General features: G+C 45.8%; 2 protein-coding genes across 3 annotated transcripts; one reads left to right on the top strand and one right to left on the bottom strand.

Annotated features, from left to right (window-relative positions):
• Nucleotides 1–1018: 1018 nt before the first annotated feature.
• On the bottom strand, nucleotides 1019–5100 carry TSSK3 (testis specific serine kinase 3). Its single transcript, XM_048501617.1, has 2 exons — nucleotides 4929–5100; nucleotides 1019–1680 (listed from the first exon to the last, which is right to left on the bottom strand). The coding sequence occupies exons 1-2, from the start codon at nucleotides 5098–5100 to the stop codon at nucleotides 1019–1021; spliced, it is 834 nt and encodes a 277-aa protein (XP_048357574.1).
• Nucleotides 5101–7587: 2487 nt separating this feature from the next.
• FAM229A (family with sequence similarity 229 member A) lies at nucleotides 7588–11634 on the top strand. 2 transcript variants are annotated; one of them, XM_048501920.1, is made up of 3 exons: nucleotides 7588–7633; nucleotides 8498–8635; nucleotides 11414–11634. In XM_048501920.1, exons 2-3 carry the CDS (start codon nucleotides 8517–8519, stop codon nucleotides 11514–11516), a joined length of 222 nt encoding a protein of 73 aa, XP_048357877.1. In that variant the 5' UTR covers nucleotides 7588–7633; nucleotides 8498–8516; the 3' UTR covers nucleotides 11517–11634. The 2 variants fall into 2 exon arrangements, with proteins under 2 accessions (XP_048357877.1, XP_048357878.1); XM_048501921.1 differs by having other exon boundaries at nucleotides 7603–7633; nucleotides 8502–8635.
• Nucleotides 11635–13427: the final 1793 nt, after the last annotated feature.

The following is a 13427-nucleotide window of genomic DNA, read 5'->3' as shown; positions in this document are numbered from 1 at the left end:
CAGCCATTGCTTGGGCCTCAGTTGTAGAGGATCTGGGAATTCTGCCACCTGCAGACCACTTCCATCCCTGGTAGGTGTGTTCTGCCTCCCCAGGGGACCCTGCTCCCACAGTTCTGAGGACATGAATTTCTGAGCATCTTTCTGCACCTCCAGTGTTGCACGTGTCCCTTTCCCCAACCAGGGTGAGCTGCAGAGACTGATAGGATGTATGTGCTATCTTGCTAGGCAGAGCCCAAGTTCAGTACTTTGCAGGCTGGATTGAGTCCCTTGCGTTTTCAGGCAGAGGGAGCCTGAAAACCATTACTAGTTGGAATGGACCAATATCTGTTTGTGTAAAGACCAGATGGTGGAAGACAATTTCTTAGGGGCATGTAACTGAAAGTAAGGGAGTATTTTCTGTGTCAGCAGCAAGACCTATAGCCGTGGTGGCGAACCTTTGGCACTCCAGATGTTATGGACTACAATTCCCATCAGCCCCTTCCAGCATGGCCAATTGGCCATGCTGGCAGGGGCTGATGGGAATTGTAGTCCATAACATTTGGAGTGCCAAAGGTTCGCCACCATGGACCTATAGTGTAATCCTCCATACGAAGTTGTAAAGGAGAGTTGTGGAGGAGGCATCCACACCTTTCTGTTATTTACTGTATCCCTTTTAATTTAGTGTTGATATTCCTTCAATACAGCCTTGGGAAGAGGGTTGGAGGTAGGTGCCCTTGCAAGGTTGCAGAAGAATGCGGTCTTCTCTATTTGGTGGCCCTGGGTTTAGTTTCCAAACATCTGGACCTCTGTAGGCCAGTGCTTATATTACAGGTAAATCTAATCCCTGATCTGAGAGGAATGGCAAGACTATCTGCCAATCTACTTTTTCTCCCTCTTTCCCCACCCCATTTTCAGACATGAATAAAGGTTGGGGTAAGGATAGACTACAAAACTGAGCATAACGTTAAAATATATGTGAGCATTTTGGAAACGGCCTGTCCCCTTTTATTTGGGGAGAGTTCTGGACATGGTCCTCTTCTCAGGGGTTTGCTAACCATGGATGCCAGGTTACTTCTTCAATGGAAGGCCTCAAGATCATGTCTGGTTCCAACAGGCTTTTGAGAAGGTCCTGGCATTCCTCTGAAATCCCCAAGTGGCCTGGGATGGAAACCCCCTTCTGCTGGTGGCAAAGCATCTTGGGGATATCTGTGTCATCAAAGGGCAGGTTGGCACAGAGCATGACATAGAGAACCACCCCCATGCTCCAAATATCACCCTTCTTGCTATCGTGGGGCACACCCTGCAGCACCTCGGGGGCGGCATAGGCAGTGCTGCCACAGAACGTCTGGCTCAGCTCCTTGCGGTTCTTGGGGAGCAGTTTTGCAAATCCAAAGTCAGTCAGTTTCAGGTTGAAGCCCTGCAAGAGGGCATTTTCACATTTCAGGTCACGGTGCGCCACACCACAGCTGTGGCAGTAGCGGATTGCCTCTACCAGCTGACAAAAGAGGGCTTTTGCTCTGCTCTCGGGCAAAGGCCCGCCTTGCAGCACACAGTCAAAGACATCGCCATCTTCTGCCAGCTCCATCACCAGGTAGATTTTCCCGTCGGTGGACTCCAGCATCTCATATACGCGGATGATGTTCTTGTGATCCAAGCGCTTGACGATCTGGAGCTCCCTAGGAAGGAATCTCTCGATAAACTCTGGAAAGGAAAATGGCAGAGCTGGTCTAAGGAATAATTTATCATTGAAAAGTCATAGCTGAACAATTGGCCCTGGTGCATCAGTGGATGTTTGGTTGACTAAAGGAGAACATAGTCACGCCTCAATCATGATTTTTGGATGCTCTGATTGTGATGTTTTGTGAAAGTTCAGGTCATTAGTAGATCAGTTATTTGCTTAGTCATGACTCACTTTTCTACAAAGCTGTCTACTCCAAGAGGAACACCATGTCTTCTGCTGTTGTGTTCCTGATTCTGGTGGTGGAGAGTGCTATCAAGTTTGGTAGCCAACTTAGGACGACCATGTGTGGTTTTAAAGGCAAGAGACAAATATTGTCATTTGCCTGCCCTTGCATAACAGCCCTGGACTTCCTTCGTGATAACCTGTCCAAATACTAAACAGAGCTTAGCCTCTGAGATCTGACAAGATTGGGTGAGCCTGGGCCATTCAGGATGGAATTTGAAAAAGGAATAATGCAGTTCTGGAGAAGCCAACATTGGATGGGGTCATCATGGTGCCAACAAACTGGTGCCTTTCTTATGACCTTGCAGACTCTTCCAGAAAAGAAATGAGAGTTGCAGTGGATGGTGTAAATGATGTAGAGCAGGGGTCTGCAACCTGCACCTCTCCAGATGTTCATGGACTACAGTTCCCATCAACCCCTGCCAACTGGCCATGCTGGCAGGGGCTGATGAGAATTGTAGTCCATGAACATCTGGAGAGGCGCAGGTTGCAGACTCCAGATGTAGAGTGACATGGGGAGGGAAATGGCAGTAGGGAAGAGGAGCAAAAGGTCACTAAACTAATTATCATGTGGAGGGGGATTTATAAGCCTTTCCTAGCTTAAGGGGGCTAACACCATTAGTCAAGTACACATCCAATGTGAACAACAAAAAACAGAAAAGTAAAGGTAGTCCCCTGTGCAAGCCCCAAGTCAACACATTTACTAGGCAGAATATGTTTATGTTGCGGTTTGCCATTGACTTCCCCAGTCATTTACATTTTATCCCCCAGCAAGCTGGGTATCCATTCTACTGACCTCAGAAGGATGGAAGGCTGAGTCAACCTTGAGCTGGCTACCTGAAACCAGCTTCTGTTGGAATTAAACTCGGGTCGTCAGCAGAACTTTGGCTGCAGAACTGCAGCTTACCGTTCTGCACCACAGGGTTATGGGAACAAACAAGGCAAATAATTAAGAGTTTATAAAAGTTTTAAAACTGTGTGTAAAAACTTGCATTTATCATTTCTTTAGTTCTTCCCTTCCCCTCTAGCATACCTCAGTATCTAGATTATATGCTAAAAAGCAATTTAGAGAGGAAGGTTTATATAACCATTCTGAAAGTTCAGTAGAGAGTTTCCTTTTCTTGCCTCTTGTGATACCACAAGAAAAAACTTTAAGTGTCATTGACCTGGTTTGATGGGAAGAAGGAAATCATCAGCAATGGGGCAGCAGTGGCGTAGTGGTTAAGAGCAGGTGTACTCTAATCTGGAGGAAATGGGTTTGATTCCCCACTCTGCTGCTTGAGCTGTGGAAGCTTATCTGGGGAATTCAAATTAGCCTGTGCACTCCAACACACGCCAGCTGGGTGACCTTGGGCTAGCTAGTCACAGTTCTTCTGAGCTCTCTCAGCCCCATTTATCTCACAAGGTGTTTGTTGTGAGGGGGGAAGGAAAAGCAGTTTGTAAGCCCCTTTGAGTCTCCTACAGGAGAAAGGGGGGATATAAATCCAACTCTTCTTCTTCAAAGATTGTTGGCTAGATTGCAATAGATCTGAAGTGACTTGGGATCTTTTCCAGCAGGCAAAAAACACTGGCTGCTGTGAAATTAGAACCACTGAAGCTGAGAGAGGGAGACAGACATCTCTACTTGGAAGTAAGTCCCATTCTAGTCAATGGGGTTTACCCCAAGCCAAGTTGCAGCCTTAAGATCCAACATGGTCAATCTAACCACTAACTGCAGCATAATCAGAATATATGCTGTCTTCAAAAGCCGAAGAAATATGCAGGAACCTGTTTGTCAAGCAATTGTAAAGTTGTCTCAGAGGAGTCACCTTTCAATCTTTTAAGTTTATCATGTGCTAATAATTTTTTTTTGCATAGATCGTGGCAGTTTAATCTGAAGTGTGGCCCAGAATAAGTTTCTGAACTGGCCTAAGAATCTTGCACACTGCTGCTAAAATTGGAAAGAGCAGCCCTGCCCCAAACAGTGGAGAACTTCTATTAGCAGCCAAACCCAGTCAGATGCAAAACTAAGTGTGCCCTTCAAATATCCATGAATTCTGGATCAGTTTTGGCAGAAGCTGGTGCTAGTGATGTCTGGTATAACTGTTCTGTAACGGGTTTATTATATGCTTGCATGTAAGTTAGCCCCCACCATGTGGACAAGTGCTGGTTGGGTGGTCTTTACCATGGAAAATTCTATCAAACCCTACAGTGGTGTGTGGACCCCCCTATATGCTAATACTAATGAAAAGCAGCTCCCATGCAGCAATATAATTAAAGATTCCCCCATGTCTTCCAACAAAGTCTGAAGATGCCTCAGATTGTTCTAGGGCTGTTAAATATTGTGGTAGCCAATTGACATTGGCAAACATTAGAAGAAGAGGGAGGGGGAGGAGTTTGGATTTTCTCTGTAAGGAGACGCAAAGGGGCTTACAATCTCCTTTCCCTTCTCCCCCTCCCCCCCACAACAAACACCCTGTGAGGTGGGTAGGGCTGAGAGAGCTCTGAAGAACTGTGACTAGGCCAAGGTCATCCAGCTAGCGTGTGCTGGAGTGCACAAACTAATCTGGTTCACCAGATAAGCCTCCACAGCTAGAGCAGGGAATCAAACCTGGTTCTCCAGACTAGAGTGCACCTGCTCTTAACCACTACACCACGCTGGCTCTCATTATCTTTGTGAGAGAGGAATGCATGGCCAAGACCATGTGCTCTGGGGGAGAAGGCTGCAGAAACAACAAACCCTGCAAAGGAACTTTCTCAGCAACCTGGAAAAAAACCCAGTCAAATCTAATTATGCATACACCTGCAGGGCTAATCCATCTTCTTTCTAGAAAGGGTTTCTTTGCAAGAGCATTGTCTGCATTTGTGAAAGAAACCGACTCTGCAATGGAAGTGTCCATCAAAAGAATATGTCCCCTGGAAATATAGTGGAGCCTTGTTCCAAGGTACCTGGCAGCAAGATCACCTGCCTATTGAGCTTACCCTGTGCTCTTCTCCTGCAGCTTACCTTCTGGTCCTCCCTTTTTGTCTATAATTTTCACGGCCACTTTTCGCTGGTGTTTCTTTGAAAAAGCTTCTTTGACCTTTGAATATGTCCCTTCTCCAATGGTTTTGCCCACTTGGTAACCATGGGAGAGAAGGAACTCCTCCATCGTGTTTTTAACTTGCTCATCGGTCATCCTCTCAAGGCATCATGTCATCACAAAGTCCACACATCACTGTCCTTCTCCTTCCAGACCAGGGCCTGCATAAGTAGCAGCCCAGGATGCTAGATCATTTTTCCTGCCTAGACAAGGTCCTTTGATGAGGGGCGAAAACTGAGGTTGGACATCTTAAAACTTTGAGCTGTCATTGTGATGCAACCTTGTGTTACCCGAAGGCCACAAGCTGGAGGTAGTGGGTTTGCACCAATGGGAAGAGGCCATTCATACTTCTCCAAAGGACAAAAAACTGGCCCTGCACTGATCTCTCAACAGTGATGGGTTAACCTGCCAAGAGGCCTACAGCTGGGTGGCCTTGGGGTAAGAGATTACTGTAGTGTGTAGTGTAGGTAGGCCTGCTAGTTATTAGCATTGAACATGGACAGTTAAGTTTCTGTTTTTCCCCCCATCATGGGAGTCTGCTGGCTTGAGACTGCGTGGCAGGGTTGGGGTCTAGCTACATCAGGCAACTCTTAAGAGTAAGTATTCCGATTTCCTCAACCCTCTTTCTTATCAGGTGAGGGAATTCCCACAGAGTTTGCAGCTGTGGAGTGTGATGGGGAATCAGTCTGTGGACTAGGTTTCTTCACAGTTGGAAAGAGTAGTCCAGAGAAGACTGGCATGATGGTATGGCCAGAGAGCAGAATGGGAAAATGCAGGTTCAAATCTTAGATTAGCTCTGAAGCTTCAAATTTGCTGTATTTTAAGCTTTACCTACCTCTGATGCTAAAATGCTTTGAGTTGTTCGAAAGGAGATATAAAGCCGAGGTGCCGGTTGGAAGGACAGCTAGTTAATTTTCAACAGTCTGTTGTGAACCAAATTGATCTGATTTACGCAGGACTGGACAAAATCTCCCAGAGCTAAGTGGTGTTGCTTTGCCACACAAAACATAAAAACAAGGGGGGGATGAGTCTGTCAGGCCCTTCTTCGGCAGTCTGATGCGCGAAATAGATGCCTCGAAGTAAGAATAAGAAATCACTGCTGTAAAAGTTGACCTCTGGATACCAGAAAACAGAAGATGTGCTTTTAACGCCACTGCTAGTCTATGGTTTGCTTCCATGTATTTAACTTCCAGTCCTTTGAGGAAGCTGTTTGTTACTGGCCACCTTATGGTTGTTGTTCTACAATAAGTAAAACAGCATTTTTGTTTGTATTAAAAGCATTGCCACACTCCATTCATAATGGTATCATAACTTTCCCTCTCTAGTTAACTTATTTTGTAAAGTGAAAAGTCTCAATGACTTGAGGATTTTTTTTTTACAGAAGTGAGTAAAGAGATCACAACAGGAGAATAATTTTGTCGGTAGCCTTTGGAATCAGGGGCAGCAGGTGATCCCTGGGCTGATGTTGATGCTTGGTAAATCAGAAGCCATCCTGGATATTGGCCATGCAGCCAGTGGCCATAATTGTCTTAAAGCGAGAAAGGAGTCTGGGAACTTTAAAGTTATTTCTACCAGACATCTCCATGCCCTGTGTCTGATACTGGCATTTAAATTTCCAGTCTAGAACACCTGTTCTTCTCCCTCCATGTTCATCAGTGTTAGTTAGGTCATGATCCTGACCCATGATTTATTGCACCGTATTTCTCTTCCTAAACCCTCCTGCACCATTTGCGCCTGTAATATCTGCCCAGCATTCTTTGAGGCACTGCCTAGCAATCTTTGAAGCTCAGATCCATTCTGGTCCAAGCAGCCTTTTGTTTCTACAAGAGGTATTTTGTTTCAGTGGAAGAAATTCCCTTGGGCTTGTGGAAAGAGCAACTGTTAGAAGAACAGAACCCTGGAATCCAATTTCTTGGGTGTCTTCATATAAACACACACAAACCTAGACAAAAGCAAAAAAGAAGACCAGACTTTCACATCTCACCTCTGCAATGGCTAAGGGCTGAGGGAAAGGAAGTGGGCTACCTGAAGGGCAAATGGCTAGAAATTCTGTATCTTTTACTGCTGGAGATCCCATGCTAACGTTTCAGCTGATGTCAACACACTCATTAGGAGGAAGCAAGCTCTTACCTGAAGCTGAGGGTGATAAAATTTACTGATGCTGGTGTGGTGAGAAGAGTTCTTTTTAAGGCTGAAGTCAGGGGAGAACAAACCATACAGAGTTTTTTCGCTCATAGATTTGGACATCCATGCCCCCCAGAATTCTCTTTTGTTTGCTCCCAACCCCATTTGAGTGTCCTTTAAGAGTACAGGAGCATATAAGAGAGACAAGGAGAAGGCTACAATAGGAGATGCCAGGGAAGAGGGAGAGGCACTCTCCAGTTGGTTTTCACGGGGCCTGGAAAGGTCTCCAGTGGGAGTTCCCAAGCCTTAGAAGCCAAGGGTCCAGAGAGTTCCAGGCCTGGTCCTTCAAGGCTCTCCGATGCATTGTGATGTAAGCACTGCAGTTTCAGGTCACAATGCAGCCATGTTGCTGCATCCCTCTGGGCTCCAACCGAGCCTGTCCTTTGCAATAGGCTCCTTCAAGCTGCCCAGTGGACTCTAGGGAGCATTCCTCCGCCTTTGACAGGTATGGCTTGTGACAACAAGGTCCTGAAGGCCAAGCCGAGCCCATTGTGTCTCACAGGATGTTTTGACTTGAGTCAGGCCTGTCCCATGTCTTGAACGCCTTTGGAATGCCTGGGCTTTGTTCTCAAATGAGCATGTGCCCCTGAGGACATCATTCAGTTTTAAGGCAGAAACACACATCTAAGGGGAAGGAAGGCCTTTGTGTCTTCTGCTGGTTCTCTGAGAAACTGCTGAAGCTTTCCCTAATTCTAGGAAAAGCTTCTCCTGCCTTACTTCTGCTTGAGAAGCTGCTGTTCAAAGACACACCTCCTGGGGTTTTTTTTAAGGAAAAAAGGTGGGCAAACTTACTGCAATCAGAAGGGAAAGGTCCCAGACCTGGGCAGAAGGGCTCTTTTTTTGTAATGGCTAGCCTCTGTTGTTTCCCTAGAGATGGACAGCAAGGCTGAACTGGGTGTCCACCAACTTCTGGTTGTGGTAGAGAATGTCATCAAGTTGTAGCTGGCTTATAATGATCTTGTAGGGTTCTCAAGGGTTGCCACAGCCTGCTCCTGCTCCCAGGACTTATTTGGTGGCCTTCTGTTTAGTTTCTGAGATCTGATAAGATCAGGCTAGCCTGGGCCATCCAGATCAAGGCCTACTGACTTCTAACCACCTACAATCAGCAATGTAGATATGGTTGTACCCCTCCGCTCCCCCAGGAGAGTTTTGCATTTCCTATCTTGTATACCTTATCGCAGAGCTACCCATCTTTGCTAGCACTGTGTACTCTGCTAGATGGACTTATGAGGAGGGCAGGTGTGTGGGTCTGATATGGAGCTCCTGGGTGGTGGGGGCTTACCCCACTCATCCTTTTTCTGTTAATCAGATAGGTCTGGGGCTCGGACATGAGCTCCCAAGAGACCCCACAAGCTCGGAGATTTCCCATAGAGGCAGGAGATTCTCCCAGTCTGGCGACTGCCCCTGATACCCAGGAGCCGGTTGCCCCTGAGCGCACTGCAACGAGGTAAGGACTGGGTAAATGTAGAATGATGGCTGTGCCCATGAATGCTTGCTGTTCTGTGCAACAACAGCAGAATGTTAGCTATCATGGGAGTTAACATCCTTTTGCCACAGAGAACAACGTGCACATTCAGACGCAGAGAGCCGATATAAGAATGCCTATGTTCATAACCGATAACATTCAACTTGATAACTGGCACAGTGATTAGCAATCTATAAAATTTCTACATGATGGTTGCTGTGAGTCTTTTATAAGGAAATGGCCCATGCGAGATGTCACAATAGGTAATAAATACACAGGCATGCCTTATGTGATTGTTCCAGTTAGTACATTGGAATAAATCTGTGCTTGGCTCACTCTTGGATTACCGGCAGCTGCTCAATTCTGTCATTCCCCTTCCTGTTAAGCATCTCTAAGAAGCCCTTTGGTCCCATAAAACATCTTTGCCTGCCATTCCCTTCACACATCCCCCTCCTCCCATGAACCTTAACATACCGATTTCATTTTCTTTTTAAAACAGCTATGTTAGGTTCCATAGCCACATACTGCAGATCCCTACAGTATTGTGTAGCTTTTTGCACTGTGAGCCTAAAAATGGAGGGCAGAAGTGGCACCCGGTTCCTAATTTGTCACTGGCAACTTTTCCAGCATCCCTGGAGAAATGGTAGTAATCAACAGCCGAATCTTTCAGGACCAAATTACCTCTGGTCAACCACCAAGCCCTATAATTTCAGAGTAAATCTGACAGTAGATCAGCAAAAAATGCTTAGCCTGAACAAAGCTGGAACCTGGGGTGTGGAAGAGTGAATGGCCTAACACTAGAATAAGTTAATTTGCAAGGTGCAGAGTCAATTAAGCAAGTGACTGCGAGGAACAAGACATTGTTTGACTTATTTTACCTAAAGGGTGTTTCTAATAGATGCTAAAAGCTAATGTGGTGGTGGTGATGGAGGAAAGTGCCATCAAGTCGCCGCTGGCTTTTGGTGACCCTGTAGAATTTTTGAGGCAAGAGACATTCAGAGGTGGTTTGCCATTGCCTGCCCCTGCGTCGCAGCCCTGAACTTCATTGATTGCCCCTGCTTGGCTTCCAAGATCCAACTAGATCAGGCTAGCCTGGGCCACCCAGGCCAGGGCAAAAGCAAACAGTCCTATAATAAACGGTTTCACTTGTAAATTCACATTATAGAATCTGTATGGCTTTTTAAAAGTTTCTTTGGGCATTGAACCTTGTAGGTTTAGTGGAGGGACTCCACATAAGTTTGGGGGTTTTTTTGCTGTCAAGTGATTATGGTGACCCTATAGCAAGGGTGGCCAACCTATGGCACTCCAGATGTTCATGGACTACAATTCCCTTCAGCCCGAATTGCAGTCCATCAACATCTGAAGATCCATAGGTTGGCCACCCCTCCCTTATAGAGTTTTTAAGGCAAGAGACGAAGAGAAGTAGTCTGCCACTGCCTGATTCTGCAGCAAACCCTCGACTTTCCTTGGTGGTTTCCCATTCAACTGCTAACCAGGGCTGTCCCTGCTTAGCTTCTACGATCTGATGAGATTAGACAAGCTGGCTATAAATCCTTTGGGCAGCCCTTAGGGGTACTGTGTGTAAGAAAAAGTCCTGCTAGCAGGGTGTACCCTCTTTAAAGCAGATCTACCTTGAGTCCCTTTTGACCTTTTCAGTGGAAAATCCAGGTGCTCCTTTCCCCCATAAACAATATAAGCGAATCCCTGCTGAATCAGACCAGTGGTCCATGTAGTCCAGCAACCTGTTTCACATAGTGGTCAACTGGTTGCCATGGTGGGTCAACAAACAGGACATAGAGGGCAAGGCTGTTCCCCTGATGTTGCCTCCTGGTGTTGCACTGGGATTCAGAGGATTGCTGCCTCTGACTATGGAGTGACCAAGGCTGGTAGCCATTGATAGACCTCTTCTCCAGGAATCTGTCTAATCCCCTTTTAAAGCTATGTACCTCCGTGACCCTTTCTGCCTCCCCAGTAGTGAATCCCACATTTGTTGTGTAAAGAATCTGGTGAATTTTGGGCATAACCCATCGGGAAACCAAGTCCCCTTGAAAAGAATGGGAACAGCATAAGCCTTGAGTCTGAGGTCAACCTAAGGGATCATGTGGACCAATCCCTGTATGTTGAACTCGTGGTCCGTAATGATAAAGCTCAGAAACTCACATCTGCAAGAAGGGCATGGGGTTGAGTCACAACCACAACTCATGGCAACCCCACTCTTGGGGTGTTCTAGGAAAGAGACAAGCAGAAATGGTTTGCCATTGCCTTTCTCGCTGTAGCAACTCCAGTATTCCTTGGTACTGTCCCATTCAAGTACTCTGTGGCCTACTTTGCTTAGCTTCCAAGTTCTGACAAGTTTGGACTACTAGGACTGCTACTTTGCATGAAATGAAATGCTAATTTCTTATGATGTCCCATTCCTGGTCACATTCATCATTCCTCCCATTAGAGGTGTATTTAGGGGAAATGTGGCCTGGTGTAAAATCTGAGTCTTCCACCCCACCCCGGTATGGGCGGCCGCCCTCCCCCACCATGACCAAACAACTTTTTTTGCACCAGGTCTTGAAGTCAGTGTATGGACTCCGGGGGAAGGAGGAGAGGTGTGGGGGGTGACAATGGCCACAGTCCGGGAACATTTAACCTCATATGTCCCCTTTGGCGATACGCCTCTGCCTTCCATCTTATGTGTGGATTGACCTATCAGAGGCACAGAAAAAACATGGGGATAATCTCTTTCTCTGTCCCTTTTTTCTTTTTGGGCAGGCAGCTGCGAAGATGTCCAGGGTGCCACTGCCTGACCCTGCCCAACGTTCCCATTGACGTCTACATTGCCATGGGTGGGAGCCACAGGCCACGAACAACCTGAAGTCTCCCCCAGGTCAGGCTCAAGTCCTGAGGCCATGGCGGCTGTCCCAGGAAACACGCTGACAGCCGGACAACAGCAAAGCAAGCCACACAGAACAGTGACGCACATTTTAATAAAAGGACACCTTAAAATGTTTCTGTGAGGGAGTTCTTGGTGGAGTTCAGCTTCATTCATTCATGAAGGGAGGGAGGGAAGCATCAGAATCTGAACCCAGGACTCAGTCCTGGGACAAGTAAGTGATAGGAGAGTGTGGCTGTTCAAATGCAGAATGTCTTTCCCTTGCCAAAGCTAGTTTCATGAACATTAAGGATTTGGAGGGTGTGGAGGATTTCCATGTAAGCAACTAACTCTTAGAAACTAACACAGCTCAAGCCCTTCGATGTATGTTTATTCAGGCTTTGTATAATGGGACATGTTTTTAGGTAAGCAGAAGGAACAATCTGAATAAGCCCTGGGGCAGGGGTCCTCTTTAAGGGAATTGCAGGCCTCTCGTTGGTGGTCCAGTACACATTTGGATGTTTGGGAGATTCACCCCTCTTCTCTGTGTTTGTGGGAGATAAATGCAGATCTGTGTGGTTATATATTTACAAAATGTATATCTTACCGTCCTGCCTTCATCAGGGCCACCAATGTGGCTATCCTGTTAAACAAATAATTCCCTCGATAATGTTAAACTATTTATTATATACTTATTATATCATTACTGCACTACTTTTTTCATCATTCCTATTACCCATCTCCTCCCACTTATGACTGTATGACTATAGCCTGTGCTGACATTTTATTTTATTTTATTTTATGATTTTACATTTTATGTTTTCATTACTACTGATTGTTTCCTGATTGCTTACTAGACCTATATGACAATCATTAAGTGCTGTACCTTATGATTCTTGACAAATGTATTTTTCTTTTATGTACACTGAGAGCATATGCACCGGAGACAAATTCCTTGTGTGTCCAATCACACTTGGCCAATAAAGATTCTATTCTATTCTATTCTATTCTATTCTATTTACAATTTAAAGCAGCTCTGACACCTGAGACAAGGAAAAAGGTACTTTTAAAGAATCATACTTTTTTTGCAGTCAAATTACGGCCAGTTTAGTCCCCCCTCCCCCCACACAGAGAAGTTCATAGCTGGTTTGCCTCTGCATAACTCTGCATAATGTTCCTAACTATTTTAGACAGAACACTTCAGCTCTTTAACATTTTCTGTCAGGTCAGTAGCCTTAGAATATCCTTGTCAGGTATGACACAATTATCATACTCATACCACAGCTAAATAAGAGAGTCATTGGCCAGTACCTTCGAACCTAGAATCCTTGAACAAATGAATGAACAAATATATAAGGTGAGATTTAATCCAGGAATTGCATAGCCACCCTGTTCAACTGCAGAATTACATTTTCTAGAGATCCATTGATAACCAGCATGGTTTAGAGCAGGGGTAGGGAACCTGCGGCTCTCCAGATGTTCAGGAACTACAATTCCCATCAGCCTCTGTCAGCATGGCCAATTGGCCATGCTGGTAGGGGCTGATGGGAATTGTAGTTCCTGAACATCTGGAGAGCCGCAGGTTCCCTACCCCTGGTTTAGAGGTTAGAGTGCATAATTAGAATCCGGGAAAGAAGAAGAAGAGTTTGGATTTATACCCTGCCTTTCTTTCCTGTAAGGAAACTTAAAGGGGCTTACAAATTCCTTTCTCTTTATCCCCCCACAACAGACACCTTCTTAGATAGGTGGGTCTAAGAGAGTTCTGAATGAACTTTGGCAGGCCCAAGGTCAACCAGCAGGAATGTAGGAGGGGGGAAACAAATCAGCTTCACCAGATATGACTCCACCAGATATGTGGAGGAGAGGGGAATCAAACCCGGTTCTCCAGATTAGAATCCACCTGCTCTTTACTAC

The sequence above is a fragment of the Sphaerodactylus townsendi genome, linkage group LG06, assembly GCF_021028975.2.
Source record: "Sphaerodactylus townsendi isolate TG3544 linkage group LG06, MPM_Stown_v2.3, whole genome shotgun sequence".
In the NCBI taxonomy this organism is placed as follows: Eukaryota; Metazoa; Chordata; class Lepidosauria; order Squamata; family Sphaerodactylidae; genus Sphaerodactylus; species Sphaerodactylus townsendi.
This window is presented reverse-complemented; position numbering and strand designations above follow the sequence as displayed.

Excerpts from the sequence above, each read along its gene's own strand:
- TSSK3 (XM_048501617.1), bottom strand. The coding sequence starts at position 5,100 with ATGACCGATGAGCAAGTTAAAAACACGATGGAGGAGTTCCTTCTCTCC. Across the intron at positions 1,681-4,928 it reads CAAAAAGGGAGGACCAGAAG|AGTTTATCGAGAGATTCCTT; the intron begins GTAAGCTGCAGG and ends TTTCCTTTCCAG.
- FAM229A (XM_048501920.1), top strand. The coding sequence starts at position 8,517 with ATGAGCTCCCAAGAGACCCCACAAGCTCGGAGATTTCCCATAGAGGCA. Across the intron at positions 8,636-11,413 it reads CCTGAGCGCACTGCAACGAG|GCAGCTGCGAAGATGTCCAG; the intron begins GTAAGGACTGGG and ends CTTTTTGGGCAG.